The following is a 15470-nucleotide window of genomic DNA, read 5'->3' on the forward strand; positions in this document are numbered from 1 at the left end:
TCAGACATACAAAAACAGAAGTATGTGTCAACAGAAGAAAATCACATATTTTTATTAAACAGGATGATGAAAATAAATAAAAACTTGTTAAAATGACAAATTTTAGATGTGAAAAGTTTAAAAAAAACCTGTATAAATACATTGAAATTGATTGTAGATATTGGGGAAAGCATAATAGACATGTAGTAAAGAAAATTCGAGCATAACAGTTATTGCCCCTGACAACATTTTTTAGCTTCCCGAAGCTAACAGCTCACGTCATATTTTCTGATCACCCGTTGTCCGTCTCTCTGTAAACTTTTCACATTTTCTTCTCCAGAACCACTGGACCATTTTCAACCAAACTTGAATAAAGTTTGTTTAAATGAAGGGCCATCCCCCTTCAAAAGGGAGATAATTGCAAAAATACAAAGGGTCATTTAAAAATCCTCTCACAAACCACTAGGCCAGAAGAGTCGAAATTTACATGAAAGCTTCCTGACATAGTGCAAATTCAAGTTTGTTAAAAACATGGCCCCTAAGGGTAGTTGGGGCCACAATACGGGATCAACGTTTTACATGTGAAGATATCGGGGAAATATTTTAAAATCTTTTTCTCAGGAACCACCGGGCCAGGAAAGAAATTTATATACAAATTTCCTGGCATAGTGCAAATTCAATTTTTGTTTGAATAATGGTTCCCGGGGGTAGGATGGGCTACAATAGGGATAAAAATGTAATGGAGAAATCCTCTCCTCAAGAACCACTGGGTCAGAAAAGTTTACCTGAACGCTTCCTTACATAGTTCAGATTCAATTATGTAAACACCATGACCCCCGGGAGAAGGTTGGGATCACAATAGGGGATCAAAGTTCAGATACATGTGCAAATATATAGAGAACATCTTTAAAAATCTTCTTTTCAAGAACCACTGGGCTAGAAAAGTATACATTTACCTGAACGCGCCCTGACATAGTGCAGATCCAGGTATTTAACACCATGGCCCCCGGGGGTAGGTTGGGGCCACAATAGCTAGGGGATCGAAGCTTTACATACATGTGCAAATATATAGAGGACATCTTTAAAAATCTTCTTTTCAAGAACCACCTGGCTAGAAAAGTTTACATTTACACGAAAACTTCTCATCATAGTGCAAATTCAAGTTTGTTAACATCATGACCCCCGAGGGTAGGGTGGGGCCATAATAGGGGATCAAGTTTTACATACAAATATATGGGGGAAATATTTAAAAAAATTCTTCTCAAGAACCAAAGGACCAGGAAAATACAAATTGACATAAAAGCTTCCTGACATAGTGCAGATTCAAGTTTGTTAAAATCATGGACTCTGGTGGTAGGATGGGGCCACAATAGGGAATGAAAGTTTTACATGCAAATACATATGGGGAATCTTTAAAGATCTTCTTCTCAAGAACCACTGGGCCAGAAAAGTTTACATTTACCTGAACGCGTCCTGACATAGTGCAGATTCGGGTATTTTAACATCATAGTCCACGGGGGTAGGTTGGGGTCACCATAGGGGATCGAAGTTTTACATACAAAAATATAGGGGAGAATCTTCAAAAATCTTCTTCTCAAGAACCACTGTGTTAGAAAAGTTTACATTTGCATAAACAAACTTCCTGTCATAGAAGTGCAGATTCAGGTTTGTTAAAATCACGGCCCCCGAGGGTAAGATGGGGCCAGAATAGGGAATCAAAGTTTTACATACAAATATATAGGAATAATCTTTTTTAAAATATCTTCTCAAGAACCACTGGGCCAGAAAAGTTTAGATTTACATGAACGCTTTCTGACGTAGTGCATATTCAAGTTTATAAAAATCATGGCCCCGGGGGGTACAGTATGACCAACGCGGATCCTGTATTAGACTGCGTCTCTCCCCCCCCCCCCCCCCCGCCCCGTGTGTTAATCCTTCCCGCGCTATCCCTCTGCGGAATTTTCATCGCGGGGCAGAGTTACACCCCTGCGGGGTGAAGTACCGTTATTTACCTATTAGAGCAAACTACCTGTACAATAGCTATTTTATTTGTCGGCAGAAAATGACCACGGCTTGCTCATCGTCAGCTTTCTTGTATTACATAAAGGTATATTAAATGAAATAAACACTAAAATCAGCGACCTATATTGGTCCCTACTAAAACCAGAAATAGTTAGGATTTAGCATATATAATACACCTCCAATTTTGTCATTCTCAAAAAAAAAAAATAAAATAAATAAATCAAAAAAAAAAAATCAAAAAAAAAAAATCCGCATTTCGTTTTGTTTTTAGTATTTTTATGCTACCTATAATGATAATGTATCTTGGATAAGAAGTTGTGTCCTAATATTTTTTACAGTGAAAAAATAGTACAGATAGATTTACAAATGACTGTATACGAGTGCAATATTTATACTGTATGTTCCGTCTGTTTTAATGGCAATTGTTTAGACTTCGAGAATTGATTAAAAAAAGAATAAAACGAATGGGTTTGGGACACAATAGGGATCTTTAAATATGGGTAAATGTGACTCAGGTGAGCAATGTTGCTCATGGGCCTCTTGGTACTATAAATAATTGATAATCTAAGGAAAATATAAACTTTTTCAGTATCAATAAATTACCAGATTTTTTTTATTCCATTCTGTATATAAAATTCCTTCAAGCGATATATTTTCATTAGGCGCAAAGTTTGATTAAATAAAGATTTTGCGAAAACCTCCGACATCACTTGAGGATCGATCTTTCTTAAATCAATGTAGTAGACTTTGCATAGAATCATGTAATCGTGATATTGGTTTTAACTGAAATATATACTTGTACTAGACGAATACTTGACATGCAATGCTTAATTTCTTCAATTAGGTCCATCTTCGAAACAGATACTGTGTTCACGACCATGCGTTTTGCGTAAAGTGCCTCCAGGAAATTCAGAAAGAACGGCGTTCAGAGTGCGAAGGAAACATATTAGGAGCTGACATTACTGAAGTCCAAATAACATGCTTATATAATCAGTGTCCTGTAAAAACTCCAATGCGGTGTATCAACAACATGATAGATGGTTTACTTGGAAAGAACCCACAGTTCTTGGTAAATCTTTTACTGATTTTTTTACAATGTCGGAGTGTGATATCTAGTTTATTTAGAAGAATTGTTAAGATGAAAAATGCATCAATTTTCTTAGATTTAGATGAAAACTAGAAAATATATTGAGATGTAGAGAAAAACGTGCTTTTATGGAAGATGTTGCACTTATAGTCTCTCTATGACACGATACCATGTATGAAATATTTCAATTTTGCTACATTCAGCTAATTCTAAAGGAGGGTAGCCCCGATTAATTAATTTATTTTATCTTGATTAATGTTTCTCCAGAGATTTATTCACTCATATGGATACATCACAAAGACCGGTTAAGAGCTTCATATTAAGGCCTTTGCTCGGCGCTTACGGCCATTGAGCAGTGAGGGTTCTTTAGCGTCCCGTGTCACAATAGGTGTTATTGTGACACGGGACATCCGTTTTTAAGGTCATCTCCGATGACCCGTGATATTCACACCTGATGCCGAGTGTTTGGCGATGGAACTGTCACTACCTGTTTTAACGACTTAGATCTGTCGATTGATGGCCCCAATCAAGGGTTGGCATTTTAGACTATACATCCAACAGGGATCTGAAGTGTGGATAGCGTGTATACATCTTATGTACAGACCCTGAAACGTACTACTACACCACTTGCACGGAACGGTATGAAACGATTCTTGCCCTGAACAGTGAACGGTTCTGCACGGAACGGTGAGCGGTTTGCACGAAACGCTTCGCACAAAATGGTGACCACTTTGTAGGCGTGGCTTCCACGCTTTGATTTTTTCGGTATTATTTGGTTCATCCTGGGCTTAGGAATAGTTTCAATATAATGGCAGTATTCTAGATATTAAAAAAGGTTGAATGAAATGATAATGATTCATTTTAAAATGATTGCTTATGTACGACGCGGTAAATTTCATTTTTACTTATTAGATCAATGACTTATGAGCACGAATGATTTTTTTTTTCAATTTCGGAAATAAAAGAAAAATATGCAAACATCGTATCGTCGCGAAATAGTGATTGATCAAATTTTATTGATTCATTGTTCTATTAAATTCATTGAAACTGACTATGAAATGGTGCGTCTGTTTCTCTTTTTTGTACAATCATTCTGAGTGTGTCAAAATACATTAGCAATTTGTATATTCCAGGCCTCTTCCCAAAGACAGTTTTTAAATAAACCTATATATTTTATATACATGTGTACGTGTATGAATACGGATAAAATTATTTCAAAACAACTTCTCGTCAGGAAAGATTGAAACATTTTTGGTCGGGGAGAGGGTTGTGAACGGTCTGCAAGCATGGTAGGCATGATCTACACGCTTTGATTTATTTTTCGGCATTATTTGTTTCATCCTGGAGTTAGTTTAAACAAGGAATAGTTAAATGACTTATGAACACGTTGGAATCAAAGGAAATATATATCTTTTATGTTCAGAAATAAAGGAAAAAGATTCATAAATTGTATCTTCATGGGATATTTATTATTCAACTTTGTTTATTAATTGCTCTATTAATTTCATCGAAAAAGTCGCTTCTGTTTCGCTATTTTTGTTTATTCAATCTGAGTTCCGTTAAAACACGTACCTGCCGTGCAATTTGTATATTCCAGGCCTCTTCTCAAAGATAGATGTTAAATAAACCTATACATTTTACATACGTGTATGACAACAGATAAAATGATTTTAAAAACTTCTCGTCAGGTAAGACTGGAACATATTCTCAGGCAGGGGGTGGGGGTTTGCATCTAGACATCGTATTAGCCAGTCGATAAGAACCCTTTCTTGGATAAGAAAGGGACATACAAAATAAAAAGAAACAATCAAAATATGATTGAAATAAGGAACATGTAAGTTGGTCCCCATTGCTTTATATTTTCTTGTACACCGTATGTGTAAATAAAAGTGTCCATTGAATTTCAAATGTAAATGCTTAGATATAACAGAATGTATACATAACTGTTTATTTTTAAGGTTGATGTATTCCTAAGACCCTCTGACATTGGGGAGAAATGTGATACTTGCCATAAATGTGATGTAAGTAAAATTTCAAATCACAATAAAGACACACAATTCCATTAAAATGAATTATACTGTACGTAAAGTAATTCATGAGCAATTTAAGGTCATCCGAGTCACTCAGGTAACCTACTGCGGTTTATTTTAATACGTCGTGTGTACGTCAAACGTTAACATTTTAAGGTCATTGCATGGGTCATTGAAAATTAATGAATCTATGATATTTTTTTTTAATTTTTACATATTTTGTAGTTGACAGTATTTGTAACTCATTATGAAAGTATCATATATAGTTTTCACGGGAATTGTGATGTTACGGTTGTCATAGTAACCCCACTTGTAGACTTTCCGTAATAAATGGGACAGGTGTTTCAGATGGTGTTTAAAATTTATACAAAAAGAGTATGTGATACAAATTTTATATCAAATTGAAGTTAAAGCTTTATTTGATATATATTTTGCATTAAGATTTCCATTTACTTTCATATGAAGTAGAAACACGCCTGCTTATGAGCAGGTTTGCTATTTTTAAGGCAATTATTTACCACAGCAGGCATATTTTCACCCCCCTGAGAAATAAATGACCAATTAATTCTTTTTATTGTTAGTATTAATATTGATTTTCAGGTTTAATATGGCGCTATGAGCACAATAGTTACCCCCCCCCCCTCTTCTTATGTAAATGTTGCAGGTGATAATATAGATCAATATGCATCATATGTTTTAACTCGTATTAAAACTATAAAAATGCTTTGATATCTATTATTGAATTTATTCCACATAGAATGATCGTACTGTTGCTTTGGAGATGTATTTATTACTTTCTGTTTGAAATTACTTGTATATTCATGCTCTGTAAATGTATGTTAAAAACGCAGGAAATATAACGCAGTCGATGTATACTGTACATTGTGACGTCGTATTACCTGATTTTTTCTCTCCTTTCAAACCAAGCGATTTTCAACAAAACTTATGATGTGTGACGTCATGTCTACGTTTGGCGTACGTCATAATAAGACTGACAGTGGCGGATCTAAATACTTGTTATTTCCATTTGTAAATGTCATGCTACCGGGAGAAAACATGTATACGTAAACATTAGGCATACGTAATATGGCATCGACTACAAATTGTGTTTAATCGACTGCAAACTACTGATCTGATTAAAATACTATAGTCTCAAAAGGAATTGATTATTCTAACAAGAAGAAAAAAAGACGAACTTGTTGAATTATGTGAATTTAACGTAGTTCCACACTCCTGTGACGTCATAAGATTTTCCAAAGTCAATGATTTGATGACTGGAACATAAATTTTGTTGGAGTCTTTTTCAATAGTTATTGTAAAAAATCTTGTTAGCCATAAAATATTTCAAAAGTCTTAGTTATATTTGAATAGTCAATAATGTGTTTCAAAATATTGAATCCAAGGACAATAACTCTGTTTTCATTAAAATATTTATCAAGTCCATTATGCAATAGATTTCCTATATTTTTCACAAACATTTTACCAAGGTGATAAGGAATTATTATCTGTGTCTTTTCATGTAATTACATAAAATTTTAATCCATCAGTGGTTTTGAATAGCTCAGCTGTATGGTGCCAGACTTAGGTTTTTTATGGGGGGTATACATACTCTGGAAGCTATAGATTTGAAATTATTAAGGAAAGGTATGGATTTTTTTTCATAAATAACTACAACAGATGTACATCTACTAATAGAAACAGAAAAAATGATATGTAAACCATGCTATAAGGAAGTTGTGTCCATATTAGTTTGTTTTTTAACATTTTGGAGAATAAGGCTAATTCAATAATTTTGCACTTATTATACTAAAACTTGATGAACATATTGAAAATGACATGTGTTTTAGTTATTGACATGTTTCCTGATAAATAAATGCAATTTAAATTATTTTTTATTTTTTCATTTTAAAATAACAACAGATAACTGTTTCCAATGAATTTCATAAAAATCTACATAGGGGTACATGACTTCAGTAGTGACTGTAATGAAAATTAATATGGAAATCCTTAACTAATTTGCCTTTTTTCATTACTCTGAATGTTAATCTATTGATTCCAAACAAAAAAATGCTACCTAAACCCCAAAAATTCAGGACTAAGGACCCACCTTAAGCTATTTGAAAAATGGAAAAAGAAAATGAAAAAAAATAAATAAATAAATAAACGGAATTCGGCCGGATCGAAAACATTTCTTTTAAAATCTTTGGTTTTTTTTAGTGTCTAGAAATAACTTCTTAAGGTAGCTCCATCCTCATGTGACTTATCAATATTAATGGTTAAAAGTAGAAAAACTGTTTTAATTTCCACTCAGTATAGTTTAATTTAATCAATAACCAAAAAAAAAAAAAAAAAAAAAATGTATATGTTGCCACCTTTTTAAAGATGTCAAACATACAAAAACAGAAGTATACATCAACATCAGAAAATCACACATTTTTGTTAAACAGAATAATGAAAATAGATAAGAACTTGTTGAAATGACAAAATTTAGATATCAACAGTTTAAAAAAAACCCTGCTAATTCATAAATATGTATAGATTAACTATGGATATTACGGAAACCAATGTATAACAGACATCCAGTAGAGGAAATTCCAACATAGGAGTTATTGCCCTTGACAACATTTTTTTAGTCATAAATAATTGATTATTTATGGAAAATATAAACTTTTACAGTATCAATAGTTTACCAAATTTTTTATTATATTCAGTGAATAAAATTCCTTGGAAAGATATATTTCTATTATGCGCTAAGTTTAAATTATCAAGATTTTTGCAAAAACCTATGACATCACATGAGGATCGGTCAACCTTAAATATATTTCCTTGGCACGTCCGGTAATGCAAACCACGATGCCCCCCCCCCCTCCCCCCCCTCCCCCCACAACCAACCATGTTACTTGCTATTAACGACTGGAAATCATTAATTAATTCTAGTTTTGTGAATAAATTTTAATGTACCCTTACTGCAACAGTGAAGAGGGGCTCAAATATGTTACAATTTATTCAATAATATGCGAATGCTGAAATATTTCATCATGGTGTTACAACTAGGATTATGTACAATATCATAATTATTGTTCTAATTTTGTCATCTGAAACATACCATTGCTACATGGGGATTGAAAGTAAAATAGAGACATGCAGTCGAGAGCATACAGTTCTAAGCAAGTCGCGTCAAAGGTTATGCAAGTCACAGTGAAGGCAGCAGAAAAAAATGTATATAGTATAAAAATATTTCAATCGCATTCATTATGTTTTAATGATTTAATATTTAAAACCCTGGGGGGAAACTAAAATGGGCTGTTTCAGCTGCCTAATTTCATTCATGTACTGAGTATTTTGCTAATAGATATTGTTTAAATCGAACCCGATTAAAGCATGAACATTACAAAATACATGTAGCTGCGCTCGCTCAAACGGTAGCACCGTCAACATAACATATTATAAAAATGAAATCAACTAATTGAGAAAAAGATATCAACAGCAAGTGCTAAGAATTAATGAATATTTTTGGTCAAAATGACGCGTTTACGTAACCTGTGTTTCGTCGGCCTAACGGCTCCGCTTAGACATTATATATCCAATATTTTAGATTTATATGCACTAACACTGTATACATGTTATGAAATGTGTAACATCATATATTATGCTTTCAATAGGCCTAGTGGTTTGAGAAATAGATTTACGTTTTGTAAGACTGAAAATTAACAGGGGAGGGGGCCACATGGAAACTTGAATTATGACTATTATTCAAAAGATGATAAAGATATACAGGTTTTTTTTAATTTGTATTATATTTTTACTTGTATATTTCTAAACATATTCTCACTTTACCCTGTGTCTTGTTATATCTGACAAGTCTTTGTTTACATCGTCTGTCATAGTTGATGCTCAAGCGTGTGATGTATTCCGGAATCGAAAACGATTTATCTTTATATCTATATGAATATACAAACTCAAACTCCGTACAGCGTCAAATTCTCCGGGACTACTTTCCCCTACGAAAAATGACACTGCCACAGGCTTTCCAAACTTCTGCAGAAAAACGCAAGTTACTATACGCGTGTGATTCGGTTTTCTAAAATACCAGATAGGATGGTCACGTAGGGTTTATTTATTACAGAATTAGTAGAAATAAATTCTTCTACACTCTGTGTAACGTTTAGACTGATTAAAAATTGACACTACTGGCCTTGACATTGGACTATAATTTTGAGCGGAACGTCATCGACATAGTGATGATGATGCCGAGGCGTCTGTGGAAACAGGAGGAAGATTTTATCGTATCAGGGCCACACTTCTGCGTATTGTTGTCATATTTGAGAGGGAATCCAGCCAGGAAAGACAGATACACCAGGAACTTCTTTACAAATGGATAACTTGTTCAGAAAAGGCGAGAACATTCAAACAACCAGGTTAGTGACTCGACTTTTCTCAGAGATCTCGTATCTTTGAAAAGTCCGTCAGCTGTCCGTACGGTAGTGCCATAGAGAATGATACATGTTGATAAAGTTTAAGTGTTCATACATCTTCAGTGAAATACTACAGGCACAGATTAAAGATTGACTATCGAATATATTTTTAAAAGCCTAATTTCGTTTTTTAAAACAATCTTGAAATTGTTTCTAAAATCAAAGTGCTTGAAGAATCGCCAATATCAATCACTAGATCTATATCGCATTACTTTGGTTATAGGTAATTCAAATGTATATCAATAAATCAGTTGATCTATGCAAACAAAGTTTTTATGAGAAATGCCTCCTCTCCCACCCCCTCCCCCAAATTAACATTGTGGAGATGCACTTTCAAAAATTATTTTTCAAATAAATATAAATTGTGTCATCCTTATTCCCAGTGTCATGCTGTTGAACATGGTGAACATATAGATCTGGTACAGGATTTTAAAAAGTTATATGAGTTTATCAATGACCATGATATGGTCTAGATTAAATCATACATATAACGATCTAGTTCGTCAATACAACCTCGCATTGGGTCAAATGCTGTCTGACGTGTTTCATACCGATTGTTAAGCCGTTCTTGGCACACTGATTTTGACTGCGGATAACTCCGTTTACCTGATCAGGATATGGGGCTCACGGCGGGTGTGACCGGTCAACAGGGGATGCTTACTCCTCCTAGGCACCTGATCCCGCCTCTGGTGTGTCCAGGGGTCCGTGTTTGCCCAACTATCTATTTTGTATTGCTTGTAGGAGTTATGAGATTGATCACTGTTTGTTATCTTCACCTTGCATATATAACTTTGTACACCTTACTAGATTCACACCTTGTGTTTACACACCAATACAGATAATTAGTGGCTCAAGAAAGAAAATCCAAAGAAAACAAATTCATATGCAGTGTAACTTAATTAAAACACCTGTCTGATATAGATATCAGTTTAATACCTGACATTTTTGTAATGAAATGAACAATCCAGTATCAATTAAGAGATATAAAGTCTATGACTAATGTAGTAATGAAATAATTTCAATGATAAATAAATGTGGGGATTTATATTATGACAGGACCCAAAGTTAACATGCAGAGAAATTGATAAATATACTCTCAGACTTAAAAATAATTCCATATCAAATTTATATGACTCATAAGATACTTTTTTTTCTTATATAAGCATTGAAGTGAAATTGTCACATGTACAAAAGTAATGAAGTCATTTAAGTACAAGTAGACTGAAAAAGTGTGGTGCTGAAAGATTCAATGTATTTCGGCAAGAATTTTTACCGTCTAATTAGGAACAGTCTTTGTGAAATAAGAAATGAATTGTTGCTTGAAGTTAACTCGCTTTCCTAACTGGTCTTAATTTCAGAAAGATTTTGTATGTTAAAGAAAATGTTTTCTGGAAAGCTATAAATCATTAAATTTGTTCAATTCTGTAAGAAAATAAATAATTATATGGGGACCAGAGTCATATAATTACAAACATCATCAGAGCATGGCGTATACTACAAAGAATTATACTTCCGGCAAATAGAACTTGTGAGGGGGGTATCCATCTTTTCCACTTTTTATGACAAATATGCATTCCATGTGAAATAATACAATGGACAATATAATTTAAAAATATCATAAAATCAATAAACTAAGTTGCTTCATGCCAACAAGAGTAACAGTGTGTGTGTGGTTTTTTTCTCTCTCTTCTTCATTTTTTGCTTGTCGACCCCCCCCCCCCCTTTTTTTTAGAAGCAAAGCTACATGTATAAAGTTGTACTTATATTATATGTCTCAAATGCAACCTGCGAAGAAACGCTGATTTGTTTTAGAATATAGGTAATGGTGACTGCAATTTTTGTTCGTTTAATGATGTTGAGTGAATCCCCCCCTCCTCCTATATGCCCATTTTCATAAATGTGCAGTGGATATATACGTAAATTTCTTTATATTGTTGTGCACAAATTTCTAAATGTAAGTTTATCAACGGCGCCTCACATATACTACGTCGATGACGCTCCGCTCACATATATATATGGATCCCTGACGTCAATAGATGAAAACGTAAACTATGATTTTAAAAATCCACCGGGCATCGTGTACAGCGACAAGGAATAGGCCTGCATCAAATTCTTTTAAAATGAATACGAATGGACGTTTTCTTATCTTATTCTAGCGAAATTGCATTTATCTGAATCAAATAATTTGACTCTACAATTTTACTTACTTTACTTACTTTCTCTTTCATTGATTTATATAGTACGTTATTAATAACGGTCTATGAATATTTATTTGAAGAAATTTGAAAGAAAATGATAATCTAAGACTTGAAAATCTATTAGATGCAAGGTGAAGATAACGAACAGTGATCAATCTCATAACTCCTACAAGCAATACAAAATAGATAGTTGGGCAAACACGGACCCCTGGACACACCAGAGGTGGGATCAGGTGCCTAGGAGGAGTAAGCATCCCCTGTTGACTGGTCACACCCGCCGTGAGTCCCATATCCTGATCAGGTAAACGGAGTTATCCGCAGTCAAATCAGTGTGCCAAGAACGGCTTAACAATCGGTATGAAACACGTCATACAGCATTTGACCCAATGCGAGGTTGTATTGACGAACTAGATCGTTATAACGACCATAGAATTTGCGAAATGCTGACTTCAATCGAGACTGTTGAAATCCCTGTACCATCAACTTGTTTGTCAGTAGCTTACCTCGATTTAAAAACTGACTATACCCAGAACAATATCTTGCATATCGAATCAGTTGAGATATATAAACACCATATGCAGGTGCTAATGGAATATTGCTACATAAATGTGGAAGGTTGACGATGGAGAAGCTGAAATCATCCCGTTTGTCATACAGTTGAGTTGTCAGTTTGCCGTTAATGTCTACTTTCAATAAAATATCTAAGTATGAAGCAGAAGTGGACGACTCTGTGGTGTCCTTTACTTCGAGCTCACTGGGATATATCAAATCGACATATGAATGAAAGATATCATTGTTAACAGACAAAACGTCATCGATATATCTAGGAAACTGATATCGATATTACGGAGCCACTACGTGCAGAATGATCGCGTAAACGTTTTGCTGTGAATGTCATAATTTTTTTCTTCTAAACATCAGCTTTATAATTTACCGCGCTTTTGCAACTGTGACGTCATACCGTCAACGCTTCATATCTGAAAGCCTGTGGCAGCGATGATATTGGAGTTGTAGCGTAACGGAATATACTGAGCTGACCGGAGCTTGTACAAACTCCGTGCAGTGTCAATTCTCCGGGACTACTTTCCCCTACGAATAATGACACTGTCACAGGCTTTCCAGAATTCTGCAGAAAAACGCAAGTTACTATACGCGTGTGATTCGGTTTTCTAAAGTACCAGATAGGGTGGTCACGTAGGGTTTATTTATTCCAGAATAAGTCGAAATAAATTCTTCTACACTTTGTGTAACGTTTGGAAGGATTAAAAATCGACACTACTGGCCTTGACATTGGACTATAATTTTGAGCGGAGTGTCAGGAACGTAGTGATGATGATGCCAAGGCGTCGGTGGAAACAGGAGGAAAATTTTTATCGTATAAGGGCCACACGTTTGCGTATTGTTGTCATATTGACTGCGTTTCCGTTTACCTGATCAGGATATAGAGCTCACGGCGGGTGTGGCCGGTCAACAGGGGATGCTTACTCCTCCTAGGCACCTGATCCCACCTCTGGTGTGTCCAGGGGTCCGTGTTTGCCCAACTATCTATTTTGTATTGCTTATAGGAGTTATGAGATTGATCACTGTTCGTCTATACAAACCGGCCACTCCATAACTTTCAAAAACGGAATGAACTTCAAAGTAAATTCAACTATGACGTGTAAATCTAAAAATCTACTTTATTGTATGACATGCCCTACATGTGGAGAAAACTATATAGGACAAACAGGAACCAAATTGGCTGACCGTGTTCGTGTACATAAACAACAGATCAGAGATCCTACAATAAGAAACACACCGTGTAGCGGCCACTTTGATTCGTGCGGGGAAGGCAGTTTTTATATTTTCCCATTTTACAAAGTAAAAGAGGAAAATGAACAATTACGCAAAGCCAAGGAAAACTATTTCATAAAACTGTTTAAGCCGAAACTAAACTGTTAATATTTTTACTTCATGTTATTTAACATGTATATTTTACATAGAATGTCTCCTTTGATGTACAGGAATTTAGAGGCGCTTAAAACTTATAGACGGAACTGTTTAATATATGTCTGTATTTTTTTTAAAAGTGCCTAACATTAACATTGTATAATGTTCTGACGTCACAATCATGACTGCATTATGTTTAACGTTGCCCACATAACGTCACGAGGATGGCGTCATAATGGAACTTGTTTACATTGTTTAAAAATCTACTGACGAGCCCGTAGGGCGAAAGCGCTATAGATAAAAGTTTGAGCATTGGATTTTATTTTTTTTTACTTTATTCTACCCCGATACCAAGAAAAAATAATTTATTGAATATATATATATATATATATATATATATATATATATATATATATTAAAAGAAATAGAATAAACAGTACACAAAGTTAAAAATTTAACGCAAGCGCTTTCATTTTATAATCCTCAGGCGTTACATTTTAAAATAGTTTTGAAATGGTTTGACGTCATAAAGGCGTCCTAACATTTCACGTACATATATATATATATATATATATATATATATATATATATATATTTGATATTTGCAGAAATATTAGCAATTTAAAGTAGAATTAATAAGAATATCAAAGGCATTACTGTAAATAATGTAGAAAAAAGATCTCACAATTGGCTGGTGATACCTCACTTTCCTTGATGGCAGTGAAGAATCTCTTGCAGAAACTTTTAAAACGTTAGATTATTTTTCAGAAATATTTGGACTACATATCAAGTATGAAAAAAACACCTCAGGTAATATGGTTAGGTTCCGAAAATATAGTAATGAAACTTTGCTGCCATATTACAGGCTTAGGTGGGATACTACCAGATTTACTTTGTTAGGAATACATTTTGATATACAATTAGATAAGATACCGCAATTGAACTAGGAACCAAAATTAGTGCAGATTAAATATATAATCAAACAATGGAAGAAAAGGTTTGTAACTCCCATAGGAAAAATTACAGTTATTAAGACATTGGTTTTGCCATTACTAAACCATATTTTAATGTCAATCCCAAATCCTTTTGAACTCTACCTTAAGGAGTTAGAAAATATATTTTTCTTGTTTATATGGAATAATAAAACACATAGGGTCAAACAGGAGGTCATTGTTAAAAAAAATATGAAGATGGAGGTTTAAAAATGGTAAACCTAATGACATTCATAGCATCTATGAAATTATTTTGGATAAGATATCTCATGTTTTCAAATAGAGGGATGGAACATTTTAATCCAAACATGGACTTCAGCAAATCAATAAACTGTGGAATTGAATACATTACAACATTCTTAAAAACATTGAAAAATAATTTTTGGATAGATGTATTTAAATCATGGCTTAGATTGCATAACCTTAGTAAAAAGTCTGATGTTGCTGTTGATGCACCTCTTTTTTATGACCCAAATATTCATATTGGTGGAAAACCATTTTATAATAAACAATTGTTTGAATCGGCATCAGACAACTTGATGATATAATCAATGAAAATGGTTCATTTCTTGGTTTTGAATCGTTTTGCAATACTTATCCAAAATACAAAGACTATTTTTAGGGCCCCGCATGAAATGCGGGAAGCCCTATATTAATCACATTGTCCATATGTCTGTCCGTCTGTCTGTCCGTCAACACTTTCTTTGTGACACGATCACTCAAACAGTTTTAATCGTACAATTTTCATATTTTGTACA

At 34.1% G+C, this 15470-nt stretch overlaps 1 protein-coding gene across 3 annotated transcripts in view; it reads left to right on the plus strand.

Moving 5' to 3' along the window:
* LOC125674716 (uncharacterized) overlaps positions 1-15470 on the plus strand; it is a 133208-nt gene that overhangs the window by 29482 nt on the left and 88256 nt on the right. For all 3 annotated transcript variants that reach the window (XM_056159904.1, XM_056159905.1, XM_056159903.1), the window contains exons 10-11: positions 2846-3070; positions 5047-5109. In XM_056159904.1, coding sequence (XP_056015879.1) covers positions 2846-3070; positions 5047-5109 — 288 coding nt within the window. The remainder of the gene's footprint in view (positions 1-2845; positions 3071-5046; positions 5110-15470) is intronic.

This window comes from Ostrea edulis, chromosome 3, assembly GCF_947568905.1.
Source record: "Ostrea edulis chromosome 3, xbOstEdul1.1, whole genome shotgun sequence".
Classification (NCBI taxonomy): Eukaryota; Metazoa; Mollusca; class Bivalvia; order Ostreida; family Ostreidae; genus Ostrea; species Ostrea edulis.